Source organism: Calypte anna, chromosome 18 (assembly GCF_003957555.1).
Source record: "Calypte anna isolate BGI_N300 chromosome 18, bCalAnn1_v1.p, whole genome shotgun sequence".
In the NCBI taxonomy this organism is placed as follows: Eukaryota; Metazoa; Chordata; class Aves; order Apodiformes; family Trochilidae; genus Calypte; species Calypte anna.
In genome coordinates, this window is record NC_044263.1 from 3,365,989 (window position 1) to 3,383,355 (window position 17,367).

The 17,367-nt window shown below is 36.5% G+C and overlaps 1 protein-coding gene across 2 annotated transcripts in view; it reads left to right on the plus strand.

Annotated features, from left to right (window-relative positions):
* The window catches only part of BPTF (bromodomain PHD finger transcription factor), a 50,473-nt gene that overhangs the window by 2,962 nt on the left and 30,144 nt on the right, over positions 1–17,367 (plus strand). For both annotated transcript variants that reach the window (XM_030461886.1, XM_030461887.1), the window contains exons 2-5: positions 8,107–8,929; positions 13,876–14,099; positions 14,777–14,977; positions 15,468–15,656. In XM_030461886.1, the coding sequence (XP_030317746.1) occupies positions 8,107–8,929; positions 13,876–14,099; positions 14,777–14,977; positions 15,468–15,656 (1,437 nt within the window). The remainder of the gene's footprint in view (positions 1–8,106; positions 8,930–13,875; positions 14,100–14,776; positions 14,978–15,467; positions 15,657–17,367) is intronic.

Here is a 17,367-nt window from a genome sequence, read left to right on the forward strand (position 1 = left end):
TGATGCCCTTTTGCAAAGCAAGTGGGAACTTTTCATTCCCTCAGCTCAGTCTGTGTCTTGTTTTGCTGAACAAAGCTCTACGATGTGGGCACTACTTGAAATCTTATTCTTGTCATAATCCAGGAAGAGATACGTGACATAAAACAGCATTAATAGTTAAGGAGAAGCTTCATTTAGCCTCAATATCTCTTTATTTACCAGTGGCCAGTGCAGAGAACTGTTAATGGGGCAGTCACCCAGGGATGTGTCTTCAGAGTTCCTCCCCGAGCTCCAGTGCTCTTTGACTCAGGTGCATGCTGAGCCAGCGTTATCTTCAGCTGTGTTTAGATACGGAGTTTTTTTCTTTCGTATAATTGTCTTCCAACCAGACAAATTGCAATGTACAGTGACAAAGTTCCTGTGGTTAACTGGAGGGCTTGAAGGAGTGTCTCCTGCATTGTTTTAAACTGGCCCCTGACAGGATCCTGCGGTGCCCCCTGGGTTTTTTCTGCTAGAAGTGATGAACGATCCTTCTCCATTTATTTGCCTTTCGTGATGTGCAGCCTGAATTACTGCCGCTTTCAGGATGCAGTCTTAGTGGCTGAAGAGTTTATTTCTTGAGAGTAGAATGCTGAAAAATTGCACTCCCAACCATAGTCTTCTGCCAACCAAGATTTTACACGTCTCACCCCATTTCAGGGGGTGACAGACTTTTTACAGTTTTTTCATACTTAAAGATCACAGTGCAGGGTGTCTAGCTAAGAAAGGCTCAAATTTTGTACTCTGCTGGGGAGTTGACAGAGTATCTTGAACTTGGATGCAGGTGTATATTTTTTACCATGTTAAAGTATATATTCCCTACTATGTATCAGAGCATTTAAAGAAACAATTTTAGGAATGATAAAATATCTGTGACATAACAGTATTGGCACAGCTTATTGTGTGACATTTATCATTGCTTTTTCTGCTGGGTGGACTTCTGGTAGAGGAATTTTGTGTGTGTGTGTGTGTGTTGTGCCTTCTCTCTTATCCTTCCTAGAAAGTAGATTTATTTTTAGGATGGGTATCCTCTGTATTTTATATCACTAAAGGTTTTTACAGTTACATGTTCTTCTTTAGGCTTGTCATAATGCAGTTATAGATACCAAGTTTTTCTTTCATATGTTTCATAATTTTAAAAGAAGGATTTATTCTAGGTGCCTGTAAATCCATCTTTGTTTCTTGATTTTCTTCCTTGAAAATTAGGTTTAGGAAGAGCTAAATATCTAGATTTTTGGCTGAGATGATAAAATCATCAGACAGGGGAGTTGCCAACCCAAAGATTTGCCTTAAAATACATTAAATAAAATTCTTAGATGGATTTTGCTAATCTGAGCACTTGCAGTGATTGACCATCTATTCCTTTAACCACTTACCTCACCAGTGTGCTTTTATCTTCAGGGTGAAAGAATTTAATTGGTAACAAGGTGCTGGATTTTTGTGTCTGCAGTAATTTTCTATCTTAACACATTTTCATGCTGTTGAAGTAGAGACATTGAGATGTGACAGTGAGATATGCAGCCTCTTTTGTCTGTCAGGTGAAAAGATTTACCAGCTTCCCAAACATCTTGCTTAGGGTACCCTGTTCTCTAAATTAAATCTGGCATGCTCTTGTTTTACCATTTTGTAATCTGAACTTTGATTTGTACTCTAGGGGAACTATCACTAGTTCATCATGCCAGGCATGGAAAACACAAGGGGAGTCCTAGCACAGAAATTGTGTAGAAGGCCAGACAGTAAATCTTTGGCTGATTCTGTTGTATTGACATGCAAATTTGCAGTTTATCTGAAGAGAACATTTGTGCCTTGCCACCAAAGAATGTTTGTTACAAAAGGCAGAATAATTTGATGTGCTGCAGGTGAGTTTATTGTGCAAACTTTTTTTATAGGTCTGCAGTGGAATTCCATAGCTTATGATTGTATTGCATAGAACTGGTGAAGGGTGAATAAATGTGGATTTTAGTAGATTGCAGCTTATATTCCTGGCTCCTACTGAGAGCATTCTGATGACTGCAATATTGAGAAATTCTTAGTATAAAATTATAAGAGAACCCCAGTTTGATTTAGAATTGTGCTACTGACAGACATACAAGCTGAAAAAATAAACAGCAGAGTTTTAAAACAGACCTAGTTTTTTACAGTGCAAGGCAGTCCTCAAACTTAGGGGCATGTGTTGAGGATTTCTGTGATATGAGTGCCTTCAGGAAGATGCTTTCAGGATCCAGCCTGGTAAATGGTTATTTTTTCATCTGTACTTAAACTTCCAAAGCTTTTGTGGTGTTTGGAATGTGTCATTTTTAATGTTGGTTTAGTTTTTAAGTCTTTCTGGTTTGTGATTGGTTGTTTGGATTATTTTTTTTTCTTTTTCCCAGGAAAATAAAATGCATTTGAGTTAGGTCTGATTGTTGCAGAGTAGTATTCAAATTGAAGGTGAATTTACAAGTAGTTAAACATGCATCTTAGTCTTTCAGAATTTTTTTCTGGAAGAAATTGACTTGAGATTGACTTGAGAATTCAAGTCAATTGAACTTGAGAATTGACTTGAGAATATTAGAAATGTGTTTACTGTCAGGTTGGCATTTTTTAGAGGGTAAAATGTCTTTTATTTAAGTCAAAGCCTTTCACTTTGGCCCATCCCAAGGAAAGGATTTAGATTTTTCTATTTTAGTCCTGCTTTTCATAATATATTCTTATTTGATGTTAAACTGCTTTTTCTTTGGTGTAAGCTGAGCAAGTGCTCTCTCAAGAGCTTGACTTTTAATTAAGGAACCAGTTTGGACACTGCTGTGACAAAACATGTAGCTATATGCCACATGTTTAGTTTGAGTTAAAAAAAAACAAAACACCACCAAAATTATTCTCTTCTGATTTTTCATCAACTGTTTTCACTCTTCTCAGTGATATAACAAGAACTTGTGTGTTGCTTGTATGTTCTCATTTGAAACTTGCCTGTTGCAGAGTAGTAATAGGGGACAGCAAATGTCTGATTCATGGATCTTTATTAGAACCAACCAGAAATAAGACAGTTTCAGTGAGTTTAGCAGAGTATTCAAAACCAAAATTTCCAGGAGGATGGGAAATGTATAGAGCATCTTCTCTAAGGACTCCTTGTGCTTCCAGGATATTATAGAACTGCCACTTGGTCTTTATGTTGAGGAGTTTCTGGAGTGACTCATGATCTGGAAAACAAAACCAACCCAGTTCTGTTTTACTAAAGATGGAATTCTGTGTAATAGTAGTGTAGTTTGACTTGATTTGTGGAACTTGAAGCCAAAAATTATCTCTTCCTGGGGAACAATTTGAAGTCTTTGTAGAGTCTGCCTGTGGGGGGTGTTCTATATATTTTTCCCCCTTCCTGTGACAGATGACTGAAGTATTTGAAACTCTTTGATCTGTCTTTCCACTGCAACTGTGAATTCTGAGTGGGAGCCTTAGTGCCCAAGTGCTGAGGAATTCTGAGGAAGGGAAAGTTTTCAGAGAACAGAAATGAGACCAGTTGTGAGCTTTCTAACCAAGAAATGCTGGAACCAGTGTTTATTTTTTAGATCATACCAGTGTAGCTACCCTTCACCCTGTTTAAACAAGACATGGCTTCTGGCAGAATATTTATTATGTAGGATCTCCATCCACAGATCCAGTACTTGAAATATGTTGTGCCAAAAGGCTGTGTTTGCTGAACATCTGGAGTGCAGTAACAGGAGTGAGACAAGGCAAAACTTGATTTTCGTGATTATTATTTACAAGTAAATAAATAAAGCAAGGGTTGGGTGTTTTTTAAGTGCTTCAGTTAATTCTGGTTTGGGATGCTCAGCCTGTTACTTCAGTAACTTCATTTTATTTCAGATATCATTAGTGCTTGCTTAAATATTTGTAATATAAATTATTTTAATAGATTATAGTAAGCATAGACTATAATTATCAATATCTATAATTAAATGTGCCATGTGAATAAAATTGTTTACTCTTTAATCTTAATTACAGGCAGCTCTTCAACTAGAGAATTCAAAATAGGGAGAGGCAACCATTGCAGACTACTTCATCACTTTTGGAGACAACTAGTGAAGGAATGCCATATAAAAGAAGCTTATTCTAGATAGAAGTAGAATGCTGAGACTCAAGATGATCTGGATCCTGTAATAGTCCAGTCGTGGCAGCAGGAGGCCATTGGCAGATCAATTTATCCTTCCAAGTAAAGCTATGGAATTTAAATGACATTTTCTCTCTGTGCTGGCTCAGACTTGAAGGTGGAATTTGACTCAGGGATTTGGTTAATATGCAGAAGCAATATTAGAAGTATACAATTTACATGCAATAAAATGAGCCCATTTGGGGAAATTGCAGTGTGAGTAAAGAGTTTCTTTAACTGAGAGTTAACATCTAGATTCAGTATAAAGTTTTGTCAGTCAGGTGGTGGTGGTGCCTAAAGCAGAACTTCTGCTGTTACACCAGCTCCTCTTTATTTTTTATTTTAGACAAAGTAATACATTCTGCATTTTCTGCTTAAACCAAAAAACTTGCTACTACCAGAGGAGCTATCCACAAATGGGAAATTATTCATGGCAAATCATAAAAATGATTTATCCAAAGTTATTTAAACTATACCAAGATAAATTGGAAAATAATCAAAGGTTGTAGGTGGTGTGGAAACATAGTTAACAAAGTTAAGGAAAGAGAGCAACAGTGTAATTCTGTTTCTTGCTCAGTGTGGTCATGGCACTGAATTTGTTACCCTTTTTCACTTCCATGCCTTATTTTAAATACATAATAATGTAACACACGTATGTAGTGACCCAAATAAAAATAAATGCTATTATGTAATTATCAGTTGTGTGGCCTACACAAGCTTGCACTTCTCTCTGAAATATTTAAATTGAGGTCATTGAATTAATTATTTGTAAATCAATTTAATTAAATTTCCATTAACACTTTTTCTCACAGGTAGAACTCAAAATTCCCCATGGAGGGCAAAATCCATGATGAATGACAACAAGTAAAAAAAAGAAATAGAAAGTTGTCATCAAATTCTAGGCTCTCTAGAATAATTAAAAGTAAAATAAAATAAATTTGGCATGCAAATGTTTAAAGAGTTGGTTTTAAAGAGTTGTTTTTTTGGTTTTTGTGTGTGAGTCTGCCAGTGAATGTTGGAATCAAGCATTGGATCATTTTCCTTATGGAAAACAGAAGATCTTCCTTGAAAGTGAAGAGCTTTAGAAGTTGGATATGTGTATTGTAGGAAAGCTTTTTTCAAAAATTTGAGGAGTTTTTTTTTTGTGTACATGAAGAGCAGTTGGGTAAACCTGAACTGTGATCTTCAAACACCTTCACAGAGGCTGAAACTGCTTCTGAGTAGTGTGAGCTGTATGGGATGTCAGAACACTGCAGATAACAGCAATTTCTTCATTGCTAATTATCAGAATCACAAACAATCCTAGAATCCACATTTGGAGTTCAAAACTGCCTTTCTTCAGCTGTCTGAGCTGGTGGCAAGGGAGGGGGTTACCCACCCAACCAGCAGGAGACAGACATTTCATCTCATATATAACATCACTATATCATATTCCATTGGCCTGCACTTTTAATTTCAGTTTTACAGCCACTTAAAATGCTTCAGGATTTATGGGCACCTTGGCAGAGAGTGGCTGTCTGTTTCAGTGGAGATCAGACTGTTTGGTTTTCTTCCTTGGGTTGTTGTGTTTTTTTAAAGCACCTGCAGTGTTTCTTGAGATTGCAGCTTATGCATGAAACAGGAATACATTGAAGCACACAAACTGCTGAATTTCCAAATCACAGTTTGTGATTCATTCTGGTTTATCTCTGTCTGACTTTGCCTTCTGATTAATTTGGGTAAAACCAAGGTTATCTCTCTTGCTGCTTGCTTTCTTGGATGACTCTTTCTTTTATGGCTGTACTGTGTGACAGACTTTTTTTCTGCTGAAGTTGAAAACACAGAAGAATCTAGTTTATAGTTTTGCCAGCTTTTGGGGGTATTTGAACTGTATAAAACCCATTAGTGATGTCAGAATACCTCTTCTCCATTGTTGTCCTGCCCAACTAAGATTGATTCTACACCATTCTGCAATTTTAATGGAAGCTTCAGGAGCCTCAAGTAATTTGTGTTTGTGCACTTGGGTGTGTTTTCCTTTGGCATCTTTGAGGTAAACCAACTCTGGTTTATGCATATATCATTTTGCACCATAGAAAAGTTTGGTTTAATTTGGATATTTCTTGCTTTGTGCCTGGCTGTGAAACTCCTGTGTTTCTGTGTATTTGCCATGATTAAAGATTTTCCACTGATTTGTAAAGAAGCATATTGGAAGTCAGTCATGCAAGCATTCTTTCATTTTCCACAGGCAGAACTCAAACTTAACTAAACTTGGGAATCTATTTTTATACTCAGATGATGTTGACCCATTACTTCTGTAATGGAAACATCTGGCAGTTCATCTTCTATATTGTTTCAGTGTCTCATTTGTTGCATAAGATTTCATTCTTTAAAGCTGGAGAGGCAGAGGTGTGTCTGGTGCCATCTTGCCATGCTAGATCAATGACTGAATTATATTCTTCTGGAATCATTTGGCAAACTGTCTATTGTACATCAAGATGTTCCTTAAAGGTAGCTTTTCTTTTTGGTAACTTTTTTCCTTTTCAACACATTTAAGTTTTAATGGTGGTGTTTTCAGATTCAGCAGGGTACCTGCCTGCCTCAGCAAGTCTTTCTTTTTCCCACCCCACTCTCCATTAGATTAATTTCCTGTATTTAAGGGAATATTGAAGAGAGTAGGATGAGTTCAACAGCTGCCATAGAGAACCATTTCCTCTTGATGGTGACATAAAAGATGTCTGGAACTTACTGCATCTCTTACTTTTTCAACCAGATGGGGAGGTGAAGGTGTCTGTTATCCACAGAATTTGATTGAGAAATTATTATATTTAAAAATTATGAAGTTTAAGATCCTGCAGTCTTGGTTGTGTCACTCTGAAGTCTCAGATCATACAATGTCACTTTGAAAAAAAGTGTGCATATGGAACTGCTGTTCTGGACAGGTTCATTTTTCCTTTGGCTTTTCTCTGTGAATAAAATATATCCTGCTGACCACGTCTGTGTTGGCCAGAATCTTAGTATGTTTACCAGAGGATTAAAAAGTGGTTTTCTATAGCAGTTCTTGGGTTAACACTAAGATGATAGTTTTATGATTCATTTATGAGATTTATTCACTAAACTTGATCTTTAGATTATTTTGTTGTTGTTTTGTTAAAGGGGGTAAGTTTAATGAGCACATCCTAAAGCTTCAACTGATAACTATAAAAAAAGCTGAACACTTCTTTGTTGCTTTGATAGGTTGAAATATTGAATCTGTCAAGTAGTGCCATGTACAGAAACATTTCTCTTTTGGTTTTCCCTCTGCTTGGGATCAGGGAGACAGGAATTAAAGGGAAGAAGGTTTAGCATCTCATCTGAATTAGCATCTGAGACTCAATTAGTTATGCTCAGTGTCTTTTTGTATAAATAGTAAAGCTCTTCAGATCAGCTTTTTGTGTTAGGTTTTGTCCTTCCATAACCACACTGCTTTTCTCATTCTGTGGATATCTTCTCTTTTATTGAAGCAATGGGGGGGGGGGGGGGGGGGTGGTGTATTTAGGAGCCTTTTTGGTTGGTTTTGTTGTTTGTTTTTAAGTTGGGAGTGCCTGAAAGAATTGCATAGGGCATTACATGTAACTTTTTCTGGCTACTGGGTATCCAGAAGAAATACTCTAGTTAGAAAGCAGTGGACAAAGTGATTTAGGTTCTCTTTTGTATTTTAATTTGATTGAAATTGGTATCCTAAGGCATCTACTTGTAATTGCTGCACAGGAGATGTATGTTCTATGGGAAATGCAACTGATCTCACTTTCTAAAGCAAAACTTGAGGTATCTTGTGTATTTAGTTAACCAAAGTCTCAGAGTGTTAAGTGAATTATCACAGTTATGTAACTATGAAGCTGTGAATCCTTAATTTGCAGTAGTTCCCAAAGTCTGACACAGTCACTGATGATAGATGTTTAAACATGAATGGCAAAATTCTTATAGTTTGTTTTTTTTTTTTCCAGGTAGGAGAAGACAAAGAGTGCATCGTCCTCGTTCTCCAATCTTGGAAGAAAAGGACATCCCACCCTTGGAATTTCCTAAATCCTCAGAGGACTTAATGGTGCCTAGTGAGCATATAATGAATGTTATTGCCATCTATGAGGTACTAAGGAACTTTGGCACTGTTTTACGCCTCTCTCCTTTTCGTTTTGAGGACTTCTGTGCTGCTCTGGTAAGTCAAGAGCAGTGCACACTTATGGCAGAGATGCATATAGTGCTTTTAAAAGCAGTTTTACGTGAAGAAGACACTTCAAATACTACCTTTGGACCTGCTGACCTCAAAGATAGCGTTAATTCCACTTTGTATTTCATAGATGGAATGACGTGGCCAGAGGTTCTGCGGGTATATTGTGAGAGTGACAAGGAATACCATCATGTTCTTCCTTATCAAGAAACAGAGGACTATCCTTATGGACCAGTAGAGAATAAAATCAAAGTTCTGCAGTTTTTAGTGGATCAGTTTCTTACAACAAACATTGCACGTGAGGAGTTGATGTCAGAAGGTGTTATTCAGTATGATGATCATTGTAGGGTTTGTCACAAACTTGGGGATTTGCTTTGCTGTGAAACTTGCTCAGCTGTGTACCATCTGGAGTGCGTGAAACCACCTCTAGAAGAGGTACCAGAAGATGAGTGGCAGTGTGAGGTCTGTGTTGCACATAAGGTGCCTGGAGTGACTGACTGTGTTGCTGAAATCCAAAAAAACAAACCATACATTCGACATGAACCTATTGGATATGACAGGCATAGAAGAAAATACTGGTTCCTGAACAGAAGAATCATTATGTAAGTAAACTAATAACAGCATTTTCTGAACAATAACACTGCATGGATTCTACTTTTAAGGTATTATTTAAGTTGCTGTTGTTATCTTCACATTATTCTTTCTTTGGATAAGACCATCACTTGCTGTTTTTCACATAGATTTCTGAAGACTGTATAATGAATCCATCAGTTTTCTCCAAAATAAGTATTTTCATTGTCTCTATATAAAAAAGGGGGAAGGGTGCAAAATGGGACCTCTGGCTAAATTTTTGATGTGCCTAAAACACAGGAACGTGAGGAAGGAAAAGGAAACATTAATAACTCTTTTAAAAGAAGTTATTGAAAAGCAGTTGAACTCTCTTTGTAAGCACGTGGTGTTTTGATCTACTAGTACCTGTTTAGATAATGTTTGACAGTTAGGAGTCAAACCCTTGTTAGTGAGGGCATTGTGCCCTGTTTTTTCCCTGAAAAGTTGAATCTTAAATTATAAAAATACATTTTTCACAGGAAAATAACTAGACTGGCATTTCTTATAAAAGTTATGTAATTGTTCTCACAATGGAGGAGAAAGTATTTAAGTGGAATCAGTGGTATTGTTAATTTAGGAAAAATAAAAAGCTTCTACTATGTTTCTTGACATACAATTGTCCACTCAGAATAATGGAGAAAATAAATCAGCTGGATACCTTGTCAGAATTTCATACAAAACAGATTACAGTGACAGTCAAGCTATTAGCCAGTATCTTTAAGAGGGTTTGTGAGAATTGTTGATGATGCTTTTTCTTGCAAACAAGATACTTTTAAGGCTTGGTTTTAGTCCTTTAAAATAGTGTCCCTTCTCTAGGGTATTGTTGGTCAATGCTGTAAGTTTGAGTTTTGGCTGCTCTGTTTCCTCTCTTCTTTTTTTCACACCTATAAAAAAAGAGTCTATGATTATTTTTGGTTACTTTGGGTTATAAAAGCCATAGTAGTATCAAGTAATCTTTTAAAAGATGAAGGAACTTACTCTTATCTTACTCTTATCTTTTTATACTCCGGTTAGACTCAATCACATGCCCTGCAGTATGTGGTGTATCATCCAGATGGTTCATCAGGAGGTGATGGTCAGCCTGAAGCTGTTGATATCCAGTTTTTTCCATTGCCTCATACATAATTTTTTATCTCTGTTTCCAGAAAATGAGCCTAAAGTTTGATTTTCCAAAAAAAGCCTGGTTTTGAAGGACACATAGCTGATATTTTTGCTCGTTACCTGTCCTTTAATAACTTAGCTTCATCTCTGCATATTTCTTGAAGCTTTCCTTTTAAACTCAAGTAAAAAATTTCTTCTTAAAATGGGTTTGCCTTACTGCTCTACTGCACTAGCAGAATGATTATGTTCTGCCTGCCACTGGAGGTCTGGGAATTCACATAAAAACCCCAGAGTTACTCATTCAGGGGGTGATTTTAACATAAACAGGCTTTTTTCCCCCCAGTATGTAGGCAGGTTGGTAGTTATTTTGATTGAACTCAATCTATGAAACAAAGCTGGTTTTTTTTCTCAATGAAGTGAGGTATTTGAAGGCTTTGATTCAGGCAGTATTTCAGCATATTTTAAACTAAAATAAATCAGGCAGATGCTTCTTAATCCTTTCTCTTTAGTACGTCACTAGTAATTCACTTTACCTGCACTAGAAAAGACATCTTCAAAGGTTAAATGTATTGAATTTCACTTTTTAAAATAATTTCCATTCCTGTTCAGTGGGCAATCTTGTTCCAGAAATCATAAATCAATGTAATGGATCAGTGAATGTAAGTTTTGTATCCTAGTTGGGATTTATTTAAGTATGTAATGTAGAGAATCAACCAGTTCCAGTAGACTTTTCATAGAACTTCACCATAATTACATTTATGCATAATGTGCCTTAAAACTTTCAGCTAAAGCCACTTGCTGAGGGGACAAAAGTATTTACTGTGTAACTGAATTCCAGGGAAATACAACTGTAATATTTCACATAGATATTAAACTCTGCTTTTATTTTTCATGTCCTTTAAATTCAGTAGCCATGCTATATTGCAAACCCAGCCATTTGGCATAAACCTATTGAACTAGATCAAACCACACCTGATACCTTGGGTAACTGAAGGAAAACTGCCAAGTTCTAAAACCTGAGATACATTAAATGATATCAACTGTTATCAACTTGATTAAAATGAAGAGTGTATTCACTAATGCCATGCAATCAAGTATATCAGAGGAAGCTGATCAATCTAGCAAACACTGATTTGAGATTTTGCCCAGAGGGATTAGAGAATTGGAATCCTAAATTCTTGTGGGTTTTTTGCTTTTCAAAGGGATTTTAAGGGCTTTTTACTTCTCTTCTCTCCTCTTACAATTATTCTCAGTGTTTTCCCCATATTTTAAAGGGTTTTGTAGATGTTGTTGTTGACTGATACTTTTATTTCCATGCTCATTGCTTGATGAGGGATAAGCCTTGCTTATCATTGTGGTTTTGTTTCTCTATTCCACCTCTTCTGTTTTACACAGATGGAAAAGTGGATGCTGAAGAGGTGTCTCATACATACCCAGGTGTAAATATTAAAAAAAGAAAAAGGGGGGACAGAGAAAATTAACTTCAAGTTAACTATTTAGGAAATTTAAGCCTTTGGCCTGCCTTCTCGTAGTAAACTACTGCAGTGTTTCAACAGGTTATCTTTCTAAAACTATTGAGGTGCTTTGTGTTTGACAGATGTTTATGACAGAAGAAAATGAAACATTGTTTTGCTTTCATTTTGACAGCAGAAATAAGACAGAGTTATTGATAAATTGCATGTGTCTTCCTTGATGGTCAAAAATAATTCCAGCTTTTTTTCTGCAAGATTTGTCATGCTTTTTATGTCCTCAATTTTCCCCTATTAATTTAAAAGGGTTTGGATCTTTATTGGAATAGATTACTTTAAACAATGTATTGAATTAATCAGTTTCTAATTATATCAGCATGGAATTCAGGAAGGGGTGTATCTGCTTCACTATTGTTTTACTTGTCACATCTTCTGTGTTGTCATTTTTATCTCTCTTAAAATTTGCCTCTAAGGCCTGCCAGTGAATTGTTTCTGGCAGCAAAGGAGGCTGAAAGATGGAGGAAATATTCATGTGGTTCTTTTCTCTCTTGCTTGGCCTCACTTAATACTCAGCTGAGTATCTTAGAGACAAAGCAGCACCAACCAGGCTGAGCACATCCCTCTGGAATGGGGATCAGTCCCTGTGAAGACTTGCATCTTGCCATCTCCTTTTTAGAGTAACCTCTGGAAGTTCTTTGAAGGGTAAAAGTAGTGCCCCTTTAGCCAATGCAAGAAGGTGTTCAGGGAAAGTTAGCTTAAATCTTTTAAATTAAAGCTTAAACTGACTTGGCCAAAATATATCTCTGATATCTATATATATATATATAAAAATACATATATTTATATGTCATATAGAATATATATTTATATGTCATATAGAATATATATTTATATGTCATATAGAATATATATTTATATGACATATAGAATATATATTTATATGACATATAGAATATATATTTATATGACATAGAATGTGTGTGTATATATATATAGATGACATATAGAATGCTTCTGCAGTTGTTCTTTCAATTAAAGAGAATTTTTATGCTCAATACTCTATATAAATGAAGGAAAATGGAAGTAAAATACTCTTGAATAACCTCATTGTCCATTTGTTGATTATTGTCTGAGCAGTTCTTACATGGGTAGGACTCAAATCACACTTGGAAGGATTAGCTCTGGGTGCCTTCTGCAGAATATTCTGTGTACTTGTGCCTTGATTTTTCACAGTGTGCCTCTGGGTGTTACTGCCCTGCAGAACACCATCCTCTTCCTGCTGCTGCAAGCTTTTTCCTCGAGTTCTGGAGGGAATAGAAGAGAATAGCTAATTGGTTTTCAGGCCAGTGGAACCTTTAACAGTAGATTAGGAAGAGCTGATGGCAAAGACAGATGCTTATCAGGATTTTCAGGTGACATACATAGCCATCCTGGGTGGGTTGGCAGAACTGCAGCAGTTTCAGATTTGCTAAATGGGGGCCAAAGGAGAAAAAGAAAAATACACTTGGGTAATCACTGTGAAAATTTAAGCAAGCCTCAGAGTCTGAGCTGCTTGGCTGGGAAATGGGTACTAGCACAGCCTTACTTCTTCAGAAGCCAGACTTTCCCTGTCCTATTCAGTTATGCATCTTTTTCTTCCTGCTGTGTGACCTGTATCTTACATTCTCCTCTACCCTTCCATCTTAGTTTTCTGAATGTTTGCCTTTAACTTCCTTTTCTGTGGCTTTTGATCACAAAAAATTAAGGGTGCTGCAATTCTTTTTAATTTTAGTAAATAACCTTCTTGGTTCAGAGGAAAAATGGTTTCAATAATAATTTTTCTCTCACATGGAAGTCTACAGGCATAGAATATTCCAGACTCAAATGACTGACAGTGTTCAGCTGTTACTTTTTGATATGTAGCATGTGGGCAGTCTTCTTGAAACAAGCTGTTTTCTAAGAAAACTTGTCAAACTTAACCTTGCTAGCCTCTTAAAACTACTGGAAAGTTACTGGTAGTCTAGCAGAGAAAATGGGTGAAGCAGAATTAGTTGCTTTTCATGAGCAAGGGCCTTTATGAGAGAAATTACAGTATTTCTTTGCCAGGCACCAGGTTTTATCATCAAAACCAAAAGTCTGTTTTGTAGTAATGGTTGTGACACATTAATAGTTGAAGTTAGAGTGATGTTGCCATTATTAACTTCATAACCACCTTATTTTAGTTGTATTCTGACTGAATTGGAAATACTATTTTTTTCATAGACTGTGGAAAACAGTAGGTAGGTGCCAAGTTGCCTTATCTCTGAGGCTGATTTTTTCTGTCTTCAATGTACAAGCCGTGTCTGGGTAGCCAGTAAAGAATTAATTAATATTTTTTAAATAATTTACAGAGAGGAAGATTCAGAAAGTGAGAAAGACAAGAAAATCTGGTACTTTAGCACAAAGATACAGCTGGCAGAGTTAATTGAATGCCTAGACAAAGATTACTGGGAAGCTGATCTATGCAAAACTCTGGAAGAAATGCGTGAAGAAATCCATCGGCACATGGATGTGACAGAAGACCTCACTAATAAAGCAAGGGGCAACAACAAATCTTTCCTTTCTGCAGCAAATGGTAAGAATACTTTGTTTAATGGGAAGATATGTTACACTCTGTATCAAATACTAGTTTATTTTATTGTTAGTTGTTGACGGAGAAGCATCATGCAAGTGCCAGCATGGTTAAGCAGTGCTGACCTCTTGTAGGACCCTCTGTCAGGTGCTCTGGGGTGTCCTGAATGATAGAGATTTTTGATACACTTGGGGTGTGCCTGATTGTGATTATTCCAGGTCTTGACATGGAGCTGTGTTAATTGCCAAATGCTTCTTGGTACTGTTTGTTAGAAATATATAATGCCTCATAAACATTTAACAGTTCAATGGGAGTTGAGGTGGCAGAAATTAGAGCTCCAGTATTATGGAGAGTATGAAAGAATGCTGAGCTCCCCTGGTGTTCCCCACCAACTTCATTTATCTACCTTGGAGCAATTAATAGCAATGTGAATCTGTCAGGGTTTGACCTTTGGTTAAGGGGAAGATATGAAGGTTAGATATTCAGGTGTAAAAATTGATTTAAGTCATCACTATATAAATGCATAAACCAATAATTAAATCTTAGTAATTGTTTCTTCTAAGTGGTGAAAAGTGGTGTTTTGTCTCACTGAGAAGTAATATTTGTGATGTCATTTCTGCTCAGTAGCTCTGTAGGTGGCAGGTTTTTATTCACTGATGACAACATACTTTCTATTGTAGATGAAATTTTGGACATTATCAGAGCAAGAAAAGGAGAAATAGTGGAAGATAAAAATACAGCAGATGATGAAGCAGAAAAGCCCAAAAGTGATGCTGATAATGAGCAAACAGATGCTGAGAGGGCCAAGGAAGAGTCTGGAGACCAAGATAAAATTGAGGAAACACCCACTGAGCAAGATGAAGAAAAAGTGAAAACAGAAGGTAAAGAAACTGTAACTGTGCTTTAACAATTTCATTTATGTGAAGTGAATCTGTAGCCAAGACCCTCACGTTTCAAGTGTCAATGTGTTGGGGTTTTTTATGATTCTCTCCAAGTTATTTTTAAAGCAATAGGTGATATTTGTCAGTTCCTCTGTGGCTGCATGTTACAGTTGTTTTCTAGTTAAGTAGTTTCACCAATTTTCATTATTTTCATGTTAAACATAAGGTTGTAGAAATCTTGGCTTTGAGGTACAGGTGGCACAGGTTATGATCAATATGATTGTAGTAAGCAAACTATTTATCATTGCTTTCTGGATCAGAATTAGTTTGTGCTTTGATTCTAAGACCTTATAGCAAAAAAAAAAAAAGGGAGAAAGTTTGATGTTTTCAGACAAAGCTGCTGAAGTTGCTTTCTAGGGGTGATGCCAAATAGCATCCTAAGATAACACTGAAGAACATCCCTGAAGTTTTGTTGTGCATTTTACTGTAGAGGCAACAGTCATTGGGGATAAAAGTAACTCTGTGACATCAAGCACTGATGACAACAACACAAATCCTTCTGCAGGAGAGAATAGTTGCTCTGAAGGGAAGAACCCAGTGGGGTGTCAGTCAGAAAACCCTGAGAGCAACAACGTGGCAGAGAAGAAGGTGGCATCTGAGCTCCCTCAGGAACTCTCAGGTACAGAAGGCACTGTTACCAATGCCTCTGTAATTTGGGGAATTTGTTGAGTTTGTCCACTAAACCCACTCACAGTGTGTATCACTCATGCTGTTTGCTTGCAGTGCCATCCTTTACTGCTACGTTGTCATTAACATTTCAAAGTTAATTTTCTTGCAACTAGTGCTTGAAGTTTGTGGTCCTCCTTGACATCAGCATTTGTTTCCATGCCTTCCAAAGATGACTATGGCTCAGCTTTTTTTGTTCTATTTTCTGTACATTTTGTTTTTCCATAGTGATCCATAATGATTGTTAGCATCCTATCAATGTTTATCTCAATTTCTAATTTGCTTCTTGCTTGTTTATTTTTTTTAACCTCTCATTTACTGTATAAATTACTAACAAAGTAAGTTTTAACATTCACCTGTGGAAGATGTTGCACTAAAATGTAAAGATTAAATGTGTCATGCCAGGAATTTTGAACAGATTTCAGAATTATAAGCATAGGGGCTTTTACTGTATCTTAACATGTTTTGTTTTGCCATGCCAGAGATCCAAAAGTAGGAATATACACTTTTTTTACTTTGGTTTGTTTTTTTTAAAGTTTAAAAACCCACCAAACTTTAGGTATAAATAGGACTTAATTAGGTGTAACATAAGATATCAGTGTACTATTTTGGAATTATTTTCTTCTACATTTAAACTTGTATCCTATTACAAGCTTTACTGCTTAACCAAATGTTATTCTAAACAGCTGATTGCTGTTACAATGAGCAGAGTTTTATTTTCAGTTCATAAAAATCTAAAAATAATCTAATCTGTGATGTAGCCTTGCTCAGTGTGCTGCATTTCAGAAAGATCATAGACCTTTTCTTTCCTACAGAAATATTTCTCTGTTCAGATACAGATTGCAGTTCTTGAACTTGGAACTGTGAATGCATCCAAGCCTTGTAATAAACTTTGTTAATAGGAGGAGAAAATGAAAGTTAAGATTAATCTGGAAGCTTCATAACACTCTTTAGTTTTCATACAGTTTAGTTTGGGTGCTTCCATTCTCCTCCACAAATGGCTCCTTTTTCCCTCTTGGTAAAAAGGGAAATGCACCATGTGGCAAAGACAGAAATCAAGATGCATTAAAGTCAGGGAACTTCTAAGAATCCCAGTAATCATCTTTCTGCTGGGTGTATTTCACAAAAAGGAGGTTTTGTTCATCACCTGTCTTCATGACAACAGATTCTCTGATGTTTTTGGAAAGAATTCTAAAACAGAAATGGTTTGGGTTTTGTTTAGGGTTTTTATGTGTGTGTTTTTGGTCTCCTTTGCACAAACTCAAGAAGAGTTTGCTGTTGTGAGGGATGGGGGCTGTTACTGGGAAGCTGGAGTGATTTATTTCTAGATAGCTGCAATTCACTGGTGCTGTCGTGCAAAGATCCTGCTTGGGCAGTGCAGCTGACAAGGAGTGAGGTGGCAGTGATGTCCTCAGCTGTCAGGACAGACAGTAACAAGAACAACTGAGGCCCAAGAACCCATTTGTCTTGCTGAGCTTGAAGCTCAAAATGTGTGCTCTGAGGAACAGCTAAAGCACAAGGAAATCAAAAGAGATAAAATCACAGAAGCTACAGGAAGACTGAATTTGATGAAAGCTGCATTCTAAAAGCAAAAAAAAGTCTCAGTTGAGGTTTTGCTTTGTGTGTGTCTATAGAAAAAAATAAGTGTCTTGTATTTAAAATAT